The following is a 15361-nucleotide window of genomic DNA, read 5'->3' on the forward strand; positions in this document are numbered from 1 at the left end:
CGAAGGAAGTTTTGCCCGATTCTATAAGAATATAAAATAATTTAAGCGAAGTATGTTTCAATCCCTTCCTTTGCTTAGTATAATTTTCTAATTTTTATTCTAATTTAAAAATAAATAATTTTGGTGAATTTATGTGTTTACATGCATGAGTAACTGTTTTTACAAGTTAGGTAAACTGTTTTTTCATTGATGTGTTTGGGGTTTTACATTTGCGCCAGGGTAAGAAAATACTTAAGGCTAAGTGTGGTTCGCTCTCAAAGGCGGATCTCTTCATTCCGCCTTACATCGCTCCTGCGCGAAGTATACTTCTCTCCGTATATCATGGCGCCTGGAGCAAAATGTGCTTCGCTCTGAACTTATATCTGCATTCCTTTTGAAATGGAGCCTAGGGGTAGGGAGTTTCACTCCATACGTTAACTAGACATTCCATTAACGGCGTTTGGGGTAAACCCGGATAGAAATCCGAGTTCCGGATACTCTCTCCCTCCTTTCAACCCAACTTTGATTTATTATTAAAATATTACTCCTACAATTTCATTGGTCCGCAACAGGGGAATACTGAAATCGGGAGCAGAAGATCCGACTTGCATGTAATGTTGATGCAAATTTGAACGAATTATATTGTGTTAAAGGGAATTGTGTGATGATGGTAAATGTGGATACAAATTTGTGTTGGATGATGTGATAGTATGACGATGATATATATAAAGTGTGGTTATAAATTTGATGATGTTATTTGAGAAATTATAAAGATCATTCACGTTATTAACACAAAATAATAATGAAAAAGTTGAATTTACATGACACAATAATCGATTTCTTAGTTTATTTGGTTTGTAGATGAACTGATTCATTAACCCGACTCGTTTCATCTCATATTAGGTCGTACACTATAGTGCAAGGACCAATTGATCTTCAATGAAGAGTAATTTTTGTGCTTTTGTCTTAGCTTCCTTCTAACCTAGATCCCAAACTCAAAATTGAGTAGACTTATTATCACATCTCACTTCAAATATTTCAAATATATTGCAATGTCCCACTATATAATATAATTATCCATCTGAAGTGAACAGATTCCATTTTACTATGATAGCAAAAGGCATGATACACAAGATTATTCATCCTAGATAAGAGGTTTTGTTGAATATTTAGAGTTTGTGGGTTGAATTGTTCATTTACATAAACTTGATGCTATAATTTGGTATTTTCTCTTACTGGAAAATTACAATGTTCAAATACGGCCCTCTTTTTTGCAGCCTCACCGATCTCCTCGCCGACGGCTCCATTTTTGCAGCACACACTCATCGAAGACTCTAAGGCCCTCTCATGGAAATCTGAAAAATAAAGCCTGAACGGTGTATGTATCTTCGTTGCTGCAGCGAAACTCAAATCAGGTGCACTGTAAATCTCAATTATTTTCTCTAGATAGAAGAAGTCAGCCTTTCTTCTTCTTCAGCAAGTAACAGATAAATTCTTCTATTGTTTGAGAGCTACATACATGAATTTTCTCTTCTTTTTGGGTATCTGAAAATCATTTTTCATGTATTTTGGGAGAAGGGTACTCTGTTTTCTGAGGATTTGATTTGCATGAGTTGAATAGATAGTGAAAATTTTCTTTTATGATCAATGCATTTGAAGGAAGGATGTTCCTTACTGTTGAAAGTACACAAACCCTCAATTCCTTTTCTCCTAAACACCAACCACATGGCTGATCGTTACCCCAACCCTAATCCAACCATTCTGAAGGAATATGATGTTGTGCAGAGGTTAAGATATGAAAACGATATCACATTGGCATCGGAGTACTTTAGATCTGTAGCGAATTCAAAATCTTTTACACACACCCATCTAACATACAAGATAATGATAGAGAAATTGGGCTTTGAAAATCGAATGGACGGTATTCAGTATCTCCTTCAGCAAATGAAACTTGAAGGAGTTGTTTGCTCAGAAGAATTGCTTATAAGTGTGATAAACTCTTACAGAAGAGCTGGGGAAGCTGAACAAGCATTGAAAACGTTTTATAGGATCCATGATTTTGGCTGTGAACCTACTCTAAAGATCTATAACCATCTCATGGATGCATTGCTAAGTGAGAATAAGTTTCCCATGATCAACCCTCTTTACAATAATATGAAAAGAGATGGAATCCAGCCCAATGTCTACACTTACAATATACTTTTGAAAGCACTGTGTAAGAATAACCGTGTTAGTGATGCCCAGAAGCTGCTCGTAGAAATGTCGACTAAAGGTTGCCCGCCCGACAATGTAAGCTACACGACTGTAATATCTTTTATGTGCGAAAATGGTACGGTTGAGAAGGCTAGACAAATTTCCAAGACATTCCCACCTATCTTGCCTGTTTATAACTCTTTGATAAACGGATTCTGCAAAATACAAGATTTTGGGACCGCGTTTCTGTTATTGGACGAGATGAATTGCAAAGGGATTAACCCGAATGCTATAACTTACACCACGATCATCAATGCCCTTTGCGACGAAGGTGAAGCTCAGAATTCCCTTGCTGTTTTGGCTCTCATGTTTAAGAACGGATGCATCCCCACGATTTTCACGTTTACCTCGTTGATTAAAGGGTTTTTCTTGATAGGGAGACTTCACGAAGCTTTGAAAGTTTGGGATAATATCATCCGCGATGGGTTTTCGCCCAATATCGTTTCGTATAACACGCTTATACGCGGACTTTGTCGCGTTAGCAATATGAAAAGAGCCGTCTCGGTTTTCAATCATATGGTGGAAAACGGTTGTTCTCCTAATGTGACGACTTATAGCATTCTAATCGACGGTTTTTCAAAAACCCACGATTTGGTTGGCGCGTCGAAGATTTGGAATGAGATGATGGCTCAAGGCTGTAAACCGAATCAAGTTGTCTACACGTGTATGCTCGATGTCCTTTGCAAGAATCTCATGTTCGACCAAGCCCATTGTTTGATCGAGAACATGGTTAACGAGAATTGTCTTCCTAATACGATTACCTTCAATACGTTCATCAAAGGTCTATGTAGCGGCCGGAGATTCGAATGGGGAATGAATTTGTTTCGTCAAATGAACCAATACGGATGTCTACCAAATGTCACGACATATAACGAATTGTTGAATGGTCTACTAAACGAACGTGAATTTACCACCGCTTTTCAGTTGGTAAGAGAAATGAAAGAGATCGGGGTTGAGCCTGAATTAACGACGTATAACACTATTATCCATTGTTATATTTCTTATGGATGTCTCAGGGAGGGTTTTGGGGTTTTTGGCCAAATGTTGATGAGGGGAGTGAATCCAGATGATATCACATTTAATATATTGCTCCATGGGTATTGTAAATTGGGTAAGATTGAGCTAGCGATAGAGCTTTTGGATACAATAAGGAGCATTGGTTGTAAGTTGGACTTGTTTGGTTATACAAGTCTTATAAATGGGGTATGCGAAAATATTGGGTTGGAAGAGTCTATGGACTATGTTGGTATGATGTTGAAAGATGGTATATCGCCTAATATTGCCACTTGGAATGTTCTTGTTCGACGATTATTTTCTAAGGTAAAACAACCTATTGGGGTTAATGAGATGGTGAATTGTATCTTACATGAGATCGTTACAGTTTAAATCTCACAGTTTTTGGGCAACTTGTTGTATGGAGGAGGGTCTTTGTATTGAACCCTACAACTAGGGCATTTTATAAGCCAAAACCTATAGATTCTATATATGACTATTTATTTGATCTGTTTGGATATAAGGTTAAATATGGGTAATGATTTTGTATAACTGTATATTTTTATGGGTTAAATAATCCAATCAAATTGAATCTTTATAACCATTTCAAAATAAGATTTGGGAGATAAAGACATTAAACTCAATTCATCTTTTGATATTGCAACATATATTCAATTGTCAATGCCTATAATAAGTTTATTGCAGCAAATATATAATTACAAGATGTCTTATTAATTAGGTATGAGAAATATCAAATCCATCAAGATAAAGTATAAAACAACAATGGAAAAATTGGTTACTTTCGAAATCTATTAATATTGAGATACACTACAAAATTGGTAGATATAAATCAACTTGAAAGTAGATAACTATTAACAACTTGTTAAATAGTTAATCATTATTAACATTTAACTTGTATAATAATAGTATTATTTTGTTTCAAATATAAAAATAAGTATGTCTATGAATAAGAAAATATATGTTTGATATTGTTACTAAGTTATTGTTGATTGTTGTGTCTATTCTCTATTTAAGTTGTGTTTGTTGAATTGTAAAATTTAAATTTGAGTTTTAGTTAATTTGGCAATCTATTTTTATATATATAATATATTCCACTAAAAAGAATTAGTAACATATTTTGAAGGAGAAGCTATTTCACATTATTATTTTTTATTTAATTTTGTTTAATTAATTGCATTACAATTAATTCACAATCACATTAAATATAACTAATTAGTTGAACTCTTATCTTTTATATTAATAGTATATACAGATATTTTAAAAAAATAATTATATCTAAGAATTTTTTAAAATACCTCGCACAAACTACCAAAAATATCGATTTATTGAAAAAATAAGAATATATGGTATCGATACCGAAATTATCGATACGGTAAAGATATGTGATTTTTAAAATTATGGTATAACGATATATACTGAAATATCGAAATAATATTTATAAACTAAAAATATATATATAATTAACTAAAAAAATTATAAATAATTAAACTTTAATTTTCATTTGAAAAATTAGATTAAGTAACTATTATAAACTTGACCAAGTAAGGGTCCTTTACTAATAAATTTATTTCCTTTTCCAAATAAATTTAAAGCTCAACTAGAAGAGATTTCTTATATTTTTATAACCTTAATAAATTTATTTTTCTTCTCTATAAAAATTTAATATTAATTCAATTATGAACATTTTTTAATTTAAAAAAAATATAAATAAACTGTAATTATGCCATCCATAACTATTTTATTTTATAATATGTAACTAATTTTGATTTCACTATTAAATGTTTGATTTTTTTATTTTTTTTACAGATTCGACCTAATAAAGTCTAAATATTTTTTTCGATATGAACGGTATATTATCGATACGTACCGAAATCTCAATCAATTCGGTATGAACAAAAAGTTAGTTGCATCCAGGGACTGGACGGACGTATCCCCAGTTTATATATATATATATATATATATCAAACAGATTGAAAGAACAGAGATTCACTACAAAGTTTGGTTTTGTATTAGCTAAATCTTAAATCTGTATTTTCAATTCATAGTAAGCCAACCAAGAGATATACGAAATAGAATTTGAGAGATAATGAATATTTGTGTTTGATTTGAGAGAGCTTGTTTGATTTTTGTTTTAGAGTTTTGTATAAAAAAATTATTTGATTTAATTATTTTTTTAAAATTTATTAATTATTCTAACTTTTAAATATTTAAGATAAAAAAGATAAGATTCTACATTTTAAATATATGAAATATAAAGATAAAATAAAAGATATTATAAGAGTATTTTTTTATTTGAGGATAAAAGAAATGATAAAATAGATAAGTAAAATATATATTAAACGACATACCAAAATATCGGTACGATATTTGTATGATTTTTAATATACGAAAACTTTCGGTAAAACTTTCGGTATAGTATACCATGTGGATAAAAAATTAAAGTTTATATCACCCACTTATACTAAATATTGGTATGAATTTCAATTTATTCGAATTTTATATTACTCGAGACTAAATCTAATATCTTATTTTATATTTTATCTGATTAAAATAATTAATTTTTTTTTACAGTTTTAATATCTTATTTTATATTTTATTTATTTATTTATTTAAAAAATACATAATATTATATCATTTTTATAGGAAAATATAGTAAAAAACAAAAAAAATATTTATTTATATGGTAATAAAATAAAAATGAAACTGAATCATATGTATCTAAAAATAAATTATAATTTTTAACTATACAGAAGATTTATAATAGGGTTATATAGACTTAACCACCCCGAAAAAAGTTTAAGGAAGGGTGGCATACCACGTAATACAGAAAATGTCTAGACTCGAAGAAAGAAAAATTTCCCGTAATTGTTATCCCCGAAAAGGATTTTTTTCCAATAAAGATGAGTCACCGATGCTGTAAAGTCACATAATTAGTGAATAATTCTGACACTAATCATCTACAAAATGAGTATTACACCAAGAATTGATCACATCCATTCTACCATGACTTCTTAATTTTCTAATTTTATTTTAATTAAGTTCACTAACTTTTTCTTAAATTCAAAAAAGACAAAACTCATATTGATCGACCTATTTCATCCATAAGTTTCTTTTTATTTTCTTCAAGTCCACTTAAAATAGTTTTCAAACCCTCCTCAATTCTAATTCTTGAATCCATCCATTATCATCTACCTCCTATTTTATATATTTTTAAAAAAATTATAAACATAACGTGTTTAGTTAAATTTTTTTTAGTATTATATATATATATATAGAATATAAAATATAATGTTGCTTAATTTTAATTTATCAGGTTAAAAATATGATTAATTTAGATACATATTTCAGACAAAATAAATATTTGTGTCGAATTATATCTATGCATTCATTCAGATTCAGGATGAAACTTATAAATTAGTATGTGAAAAATGAATTTTTAACTATTTTATATAATTTTTTAAAATATATTTATATATATATATATATATATATATATTTATGAGTAAGGATAGACATAGAGAAATTTGTAGTCGAATTTATGTTTAATAGGTTATAGTAGGATTCTCAGTCATCAAATCAACTTGAATTTTCATCCAGCACACATGAACGCACCACATATCCAGTTGTAACGAAGTTGGCACGCGCCCGCTTTATCAGATCAACTAACGAGATAGGCTAACCCTGTTAGTCCAAACGCTGACGGACTGAACGGAAAGCCTAACGACGCCACGAAACGACGTCATTTTGGGTCGTCTTCTTTGTCGTGCCATGACGCTTGCCAGAATCGCGACTCGCGACTCACTGGCGCAATTCTTCTAGATGGGCTAGCGGAGTCATTTCTCCACCATATCAAATGATTCTTTCGCCCTTATCATCGCATCATCATTGCTTACAATAGCCATATAACTAGGTTGAACACTTCACCCTAGAACTAGGTTGTAATAGATCAAGATAAAATTAGGAATAAGAACGGAGATTGTCAATTACGACTTGAATTTAGCTTCTTCAACCGACCTTAGGCCACTATAAAAACACCCTAAGGGTTTATCTACCAAATCATCAAGCAATTCACGAATATTACACACTGAATCAAAGTTTTCAAATCCGACCAAGAACTGATTTTTGTGGAAACCATCTCCAACGATCATAGCTTTGATTCAGGATTCTAGAAAGCTTCCAACACATCTATAAGGAGTGTTTTCCAGCTTATGGTATGAATCTAGAACATCTTTAATTCAACTTGTGATTGAAAAATTATTATTTTTTCAAATTTGATCGGTTTGATCTATTCTAAGGCTTAATTATGTGATTTTTTTGTTTAGAATCATTTCCCATCTCATGTTTGAACATTTAGTTGAGAAATCATATCAAATCAACTTGAATAAAAAATTCAAAAAATCAAGTTAAAATATTTGAAAAATCAACTAGACTTTTAAAAATTCATTTTCATAAGTTTTAATCTTGATTTTTTTATTCAAATAGATGTTAAACATGTTAGGATGAATTCCCAATGACTGTAACATCGTTTTGATCATGTTTGATCAAACTGTATTTTTTAAAACTTTTGAGTTATGATTTAATCTTCAAAAATTATTTATAATGATGTAATAATATTATTGTTTTGGTTGTATTCAACTATATTCATTATTTAAAACTAATGGAACAAAAAATCAGGTCTTGAAATGGCATAATTTGAAAGATCCCAAATTTTAACCTAAAAGTGGTTTTAGAAATTGATCTTTGTAAAAATCTAATGATCGTGATTTATGTTAGGGCTTTTGTTATTCATAATCATATGAACTAACTGTAACTTATAGATCAATATTCCATGATATGTATCAAAAGTTATGAGACCTACAATTTTTTCATACCAAATGAAGAACACCCGGTTTTAGGACCGAGTCCTGTAGAACTGGGACCGAGAAACATTACCGATAATCTTCGGTCCAGACCGAGACCAATGACCGGTATTCTTGAGTCAGGACCGAGATTAAGGACCGGTGTTCTTGAGTTAGGACCGAGACCAAGGACCGGTGTTCTTGAGTAGGATCGTTGATTAGGACCGGGGAATCTTGAGGAAGGACTGAGACCCATGATCGATACCCAAGACCTAGGACTCTAGACCATCCCAGTCTAGACCGAGCCCGTCCAAGCCCGGATTCACAAAACTGAATTCCGACCCTAGGACTCTGGTCCTAAGACCTGTTTGGTTCCACTTTTCAAAATACAAAATTATTTTTGTAATTTTGGAACCCGAATCCATTTTCAAATAATTTTGAAAGGTCATAAAATTTTATTTAAATATTTTCGGGATATTTCCTAAACAAATATTTTGGCTAAGGCCCTATTTGGAATTTAACTTCTAACCCTTTTTTATATTTTTTAGGGTTTTTACTCAGTATTATATCAACGCAATCGTAGGTAGGGTTGTAAACGAATCGAAGCGAATATTACTGTATTCGATTCGTATTCGTGAAACTATTCGAATATTCGTATTCGTATTCAAAATTTTTTCGAATAATTAATGTGATTCGTATTCGATTTGAAATTGATATTCGTATTATTCGATTCGATTCGAGTATTCAATTCGATTTTTTTAAAACATATTTTATACAATTTATTCAAAAATTTAAAAATTAATATTTTTACATAATATATAACAATATTCAATAAAATTACCTAATAAAAAATGAATGATAATGTTCAAATTACGATTTCAATATTCAACTCCCAATACAATGCAATGCAAACCATTAATTAAAACTTCCGCGTACTTTTATATATATATAATCGAATATTTAATCGAATATTAGCGAATACCGAATCAAATATCTTGATTTTGTATTCGTATTCGTTTATTAGTCGAATCGAATCGAATATTTTTATTCGAATTCGAATCACAAAATTACGAATACGAATATCAAAATTCAAATACGAATACCGAATCGAATCAAAAGTATTTGATTCATTTACAACCCTAATCGTAGGTACGCCATGTTAAATAATTTTGTATAATTATTTACACAATCTAAACTTATCATTGTTTAGTACCCACGAACTACTAATTAAAAAAAATAAATGTTATAAATAAATTTTAAATAGCCAAACTTTGTTTAATTTTAAATTTTAAAATCGTCATTTGACGGGCACGGAGGACATAGTGCGAAAGCCCTTTTCCGAGCGCAATCAAGATACAAACCCCTTATATAAATTCTATGTCGCTTGGATCTCTTGTGCTATTTACGGTGTTAATTTTTAATTCCGACGTGAATCTTATAAATACGTTTATACACGTATCATTTTATTGATATTCATAAAATCATTTGGCGACTCTAATTTTGAATAAATAATCTACTAAATTAGATAGGTTTAATTAATTTTAACCGGGTTCTAGTCAAATTGTTATTTGGCCCCCAGATTATTAAAATTTTAATAAAATTATTTTTTTTACATAATTAATTTTCAAAATTCCCAGACATTATTCAAAAAATCTTTTAAAATAATGTTTTCTTTTAAAATAAGCATGGCACGCAAACTAAGGTCGCATCGAACTTCGAGTCATCGCGCGATAATCTCTTATATTGCCACGTGTCCACGGCACATGCTAAGCTACGGAGGGGAGCGATTCCTTATTGTTACAACATCATTATTTTAACTTTTTTCTTAATTTAATTTTTTTAACTCTTATATTTTTTCTCACTGAAATTTATTTAATAAATAATTTTACATATACTTTAATAATTCTAGTTCGTAGTTGTATTAATTATTTTATAATATATAATGTTATATTAAATTTTAAAATTATTTTCAACTTACTTTTAATTAAAAATTTTAAATAATTTGTTAAGAAAAATAATTTATACTTTATTTATTCATTTTATCATTTATCAGTTGTTCATTATTAATGATTAAAATATATATATATATATTTTGTTAGATAAAATAAGACCGGTTCAAATAAACCTAACTTAAAATAAACTTTCCATGCAGGAACAAGGAACCGAACCGGAACCAGCTAAAGAAAACCAACCGGTCAAGCTACCAAACCGATCAAGAATACTTGGAACGTGACCGCACAAAGAAAGGATCGGCCAAAGCTTAAAACCGGAATCATCAAATAGCCGATCATCCAAAATGCAGAGAAACAACCGGAAGAAGTCCGGTTACATCACTCATACCAAAAGTCACTCGGCTAAGTCAAGCGGCCGACCAGTACAAGAAGACAATTTGGGTATCTGTTGAGAATGATACCAAAGGAACAGACTGAATACTTCCATATCCATGCAAGTCTGAGGAAAGACTGTAGGCTGCAGAAAACAGTACTACCGGATCCTTCCACTTCGGGATAAGCCAGAAAGGAAATCTTCCAAGTACAGACAACTGTCCAACAGACAGTGCCTACATCAAGTAAAAGACAAACCCGGCAGGCTTGTCTTACAAACCGGAAGAACAGACCGCTAGGTCTGAGACATAATGCCAGGTCTGAGCTTGACCATCAGGTCTGAGGAAACGACCGCAGGTCTGAAACACTGAAACACTGAATCACTGCACCTCTGCTCAGCCAATCAGATTCAAGGCAATGAAATATGACCGTTGGCATATTTCACCTATAAATGGGGCAGTTGAAGAAGAGTAAATGCGGGACATCAAGAGCTACTCAGTGAGACAAGTGAAGCGTTGAGAGCATTTACTACAAGTGATAAAACTGTGTTATTCTAAGAAAGCCTAAGTGCTAAATTCAAAGTGTGTATTACAATTTCGGTGTAAATTGTAAGAGTATTATCGAGCCGGAAATAAGTCTCGATCGGATTGTACTTGTATTCCTTAGTGAATATCCTTCTCGCGGTTTCGAGAGGAAGGGGTGACGTAGGAGTTTTATCTCCGAACATCCATAAAATCTGTCTTGTTATTTACTTTCTGCCGGCTTCATTATCTAACCGACTAACTTAACCACACCGCTCTAAACCGACTCTATACTAACCATACCGAATTTCCAGATCACCGAAACCGACCCACCATCCTTCAAATCTCCATCATCCAAAACCGGCCTTGTCCATTAAACAAGTGTGCTGCTTCAACCTGAAAGAAAATCTCTTCCGCGCTTGAACCTAGTTCAAGAATTTGTGACAGGTTGTGTAGTATTGAAACCCCGGTGTTAATCTCTAACCGGATTAACCACCACCCTACGAGTAAGAACCGCTAACCGGTCCAACCCCCGGTCATCTAGCGGCTACCTAGATCCTAACAATTGGTATTAGAGCAGTTGGTATTCAATACTCAAGCAAGCATGTTTCAAGATAGGCCTCCAATGCTAGAAGGTGAAGACTTTGCCAACTGGAAGGCACGGATGTATTTACACCTAATCACCTTGGACGATGAGATGGAGTCCATTCTGACCGAAGGACCGATAGTTATCAATAAGGATAGAAAGGAATGGACGGCTGAAGATAGAAGGAGAAACAACCTGGACAACCATGCAAGAAACCGGATCTCTAACAGCGTGGACAGAAACACATATTGCAAGATTAGAGATTGTAAAACCGGAAAGGAGACATGGGACACCGTTATCCAGATCTTTGAAGGAAATGAAAGAACAAAAGAGAACAAGATAATGGTGGCCACCCAGAAGTTTGAAAGTTTGAAAATGAAACCAGGAGAGACAATGAAGGAATACAGTGACCGGTTCACTGGTGTGTTAGATGAGCTTGCAACACTTGGAAAGAGGTACGACAACAAAGAGGTTATCATGAAAGCATTGAGATCTCTTCCAAGTGCGTGGGATATAAAGACAATGGTAATGAGGGAGTCAAACTGCCTAAACAAGATGAAGCTGCACGATGTCTTCGAGGATCTAAAGGCATATGAGTTTGAAATGAGGTCCAGAACTGAAGAAGAAGTCTCGGCCTCAACCTCAACCAGAGCATTGATCACACCTATAGAACCGGTTGCTCCTGCCCCAGCACCTATCAGAACAGCCGAACAGTTTACTGAGGATGCCATGGCCATGCTCGCACAGAAGTTTGGAAGGTTCATGAAAAGGAACCAACCAACGAACTACAACTACGGCGACAAATTCAGTGTAAAATGTTATAATTGTAATTGTTTGTGTCATTTTAAGTGGGAATGCAGGAAACCAAAGAGGGACACTCGGAAACCGGATAACCAAGACAGCCGGAACAGTTATCAACAGATCGGTGAAGGAAGTGAAGTACCGAAAGCACTAATAGCCGACGATGGTGGAAGTTTGTGGGCTCGCAGTGACAGCGCTGATGAGCTCACGTGCCTCATGGCAAATGAGGAACAGGTATTTGATTCCCCCTATGATGAATTTACTAAAGACGAGTTATATGAAGCATTGAATGATATGGTAGAAGAATATAGGAACCTACTGGCCATGTTACCTAAGCAACTCCACTTTAGAACCGATCCTATAATACCCATTCCGACAGACCCAGAGGAACCTATCATAACCGAACCTCCGGTCATAAAACCTGATGATGCCCATACTTTAGAAACCGAGTCAGATCCCAAGACCGAACAATCTAGTGAACCGGCTAGCGAACTAACCGAGGAACAAAATGCCCGACTTCAATATAAGATGGCCGCATATAAGAGGTCCAGTGATATAGTAAAGAATATGAATAAACACTACAGACATCCTCGTTGCAAGTTTGGCCTAGGATACGAAAATAGCTCCAAAGACCGAAAACCCATAGAGAAAGCAAGGCTTGTAAGAGGAAACCTTCCCTTTATAAAATTTCTTAAGAGCTCCTGGACCGCTGAAGAAGAGGAGACCGCATACTATAGGGAAGAAAAGCTAAAATACGACTATGTTGGTCCAACCGAATCATGGCTTGACCCTGTGAAAAGAAAAGCCGAAATCCTTAAACATATGAAAGACTTTCCTGAACCGCGTAGGTCAAACCATAGATCATCAAACCGAAGACAACCATCATTTAAGAACTCTGTAGAAAAACCGAGATACACGAGACCAAGTGTCAAAAGAACGGTTAAAACCCTAGCGAAGAAGACCATCCGGTTTATCAAGGTTTGGATACCTAAGGGACTAATCGCATGTGGACCCAAGTAAATGTGGGTACCAAACAGTTGTAAATATGTACATTTTGCAGGACTCAAAGAAACGGCTAGGAAGCTCTGAATGGTTCTTGGACAGCGGTTGCTCCAGGCACATGACCGGAAACAGCAATCTGTTAACCGATATCAGAACAGCAACCGGTGCTCTAATCACCTTCGGTGACAACTCAAAAGGTAGAACTGTGGGCAAGGGTAAGATTGTCCATGGTAACCTAACTATTGATAATGTACTTTTAGTTGAAAACCTACGTTTCAATCTGCTTAGCATTAGTCAGATGTGTGATGCTGGATATACTGTAGAATTTCTTAAACATGCATGCTTAGTCAAGAACTCTCAAGGCATTGTACTGCTAACCGGGAATAGAATAGGTAACATCTACAAGGTAGACTGGAAAACTAAAGTAGAATATCATATATGCATGATAGCTAAGACCGATCAAACCTGGCTGTGGCATAAGAGACTAAATCACTTAAACATGAAAACTTTGAACTACATTCGCGGTAAAAAGCTAGTTGAAGGTATTCCTGATATAGTATTTAACCAGGATAAGGTTTGCTCGGCATGTCAAATGGGTAAACAGACTAGGTCATCTTTTAAAAGTAAAGGAAATATTCAATCTAGCCGGTGTTTAGATCTCCTTCATATGGACTTATTTGGACCAATTCAGGTCGTCAGCCTAGGAGGCATGCTTTATACCATGGTAGTTATTGATGATTATTCTAGATATACATGGGTAATATTTCTACCATCTAAACGTGAAACCGCATCTAACTTGATCACACTTCTTAAACGCTTGCAAAATGAAAAATCTATTCGCATTAATAGCATTCGAAGTGATAGAGGTACCGAATTTACTAATAGTACCTTAACTGCATATCTTGATGAATCCGGCATTAGACACGAGTTGTTTAGTGCTAGGACTCCTCAACAAAATGGCCTGGCCGAGAGAAGAAACCGGACTCTCAAGGAAGCCGCACGGTCCATGATAGCCGATTCCGGCATTGCTCAGAAATTTTGGGCTGAGGCTATCAACACTGCATGTTATACACAAAACCGGTCCTTGATAAACAAGTTTCACAACAAAACACCGTATGAGGTTTATTTTAACAGAGTTCCCAAACTTAAATACCTCAAGATTTTCGGTTGTAAGTGTTATATACATATAAATGGCAAAAACCCTCTCTCTGTTTTTGATGCAAAAACTGATACCGGAATCATGCTAGGATACTCGGCAGTGAGTAAAGCATATAGAGTGTATAATGATAGAACTGCAACCATGGAGGAAATACTTCACGTTGTTTTCGATGAATCGGTTGAAAGTAATACTGGTTCATGCTTTGATCTACACAACAGATTGGAAAATAATAATATCCACTCTGATAGTGAAGATGAGACTCCGGTTTTCAGGCGGTTTGTCCATGACCAAATGGGTAATATTGAAACCCAGCCGGATCAAGCTGTTCCACAACAAGAAGCTGACACTTCGGTTCAATCCGAGGAAGTCGGTCGGTCTGACAATCCTGTTCAGCCTACCGACATGTCTAGCCTTGATCAAGTAAACGGTAACTTGGTAGACATCCCTGAGCTGAATCTCAGAAGAAACAGTAAACATCCTCCTGAGCAAATTATAGGTGACCCTTCAAAACCTGTTCGAACTAGGCGTCAACATCTAGAGGAATACTTTAATTCCGCTTTTATATCCCAGATTGAGCCGAAAAGAATAGATGAAGCATTGTCAGATCCGGATTGGATCTTGGGAATGCAAGAAGAGCTAAACCAGTTCGAGAGTAGTAAAGTCTGGTACTTAGTTCCCAGACCGAAAGATCAATCGGTCATAGGAACAAGATGGGTATTCAGAAACAAACTCAATGAGGACGGTTTGGTCACGAGGAACAAAGCCAGATTAGTGGCTCAAGGCTACAAACAGGAAGAAGGCATTGATTTTGAAGAATCATTTGCCCCTGTAGCCAGGATTGAAGCCATTAGGATTTTTCTAGCTTTTGCGGTTTTCAAAAACTT

At 34.2% G+C, this 15361-nt stretch overlaps 1 protein-coding gene across 1 annotated transcript; it reads left to right on the plus strand.

Annotated features, from left to right (window-relative positions):
- The first annotated feature begins 1264 nt into the window (after nucleotides 1–1264).
- Nucleotides 1265–3745, plus strand: LOC124942522 (pentatricopeptide repeat-containing protein At3g48810). Its single transcript, XM_047483043.1, has one exon. It carries the CDS (start codon nucleotides 1627–1629, stop codon nucleotides 3616–3618), a length of 1992 nt encoding a protein of 663 aa, XP_047338999.1. The 5' UTR covers nucleotides 1265–1626; the 3' UTR covers nucleotides 3619–3745.
- Nucleotides 3746–15361: the final 11616 nt, after the last annotated feature.

This window comes from Impatiens glandulifera, chromosome 6 (assembly GCF_907164915.1).
Source record: "Impatiens glandulifera chromosome 6, dImpGla2.1, whole genome shotgun sequence".
Taxonomy (NCBI): domain Eukaryota; kingdom Viridiplantae; phylum Streptophyta; class Magnoliopsida; order Ericales; family Balsaminaceae; genus Impatiens; species Impatiens glandulifera.

What these genes read in the sequence shown, in the direction of transcription:
- LOC124942522 (XM_047483043.1), top strand. Translation starts at nt 1,627, where the DNA reads ATGCATTTGAAGGAAGGATGTTCCTTACTGTTGAAAGTACACAAACCC.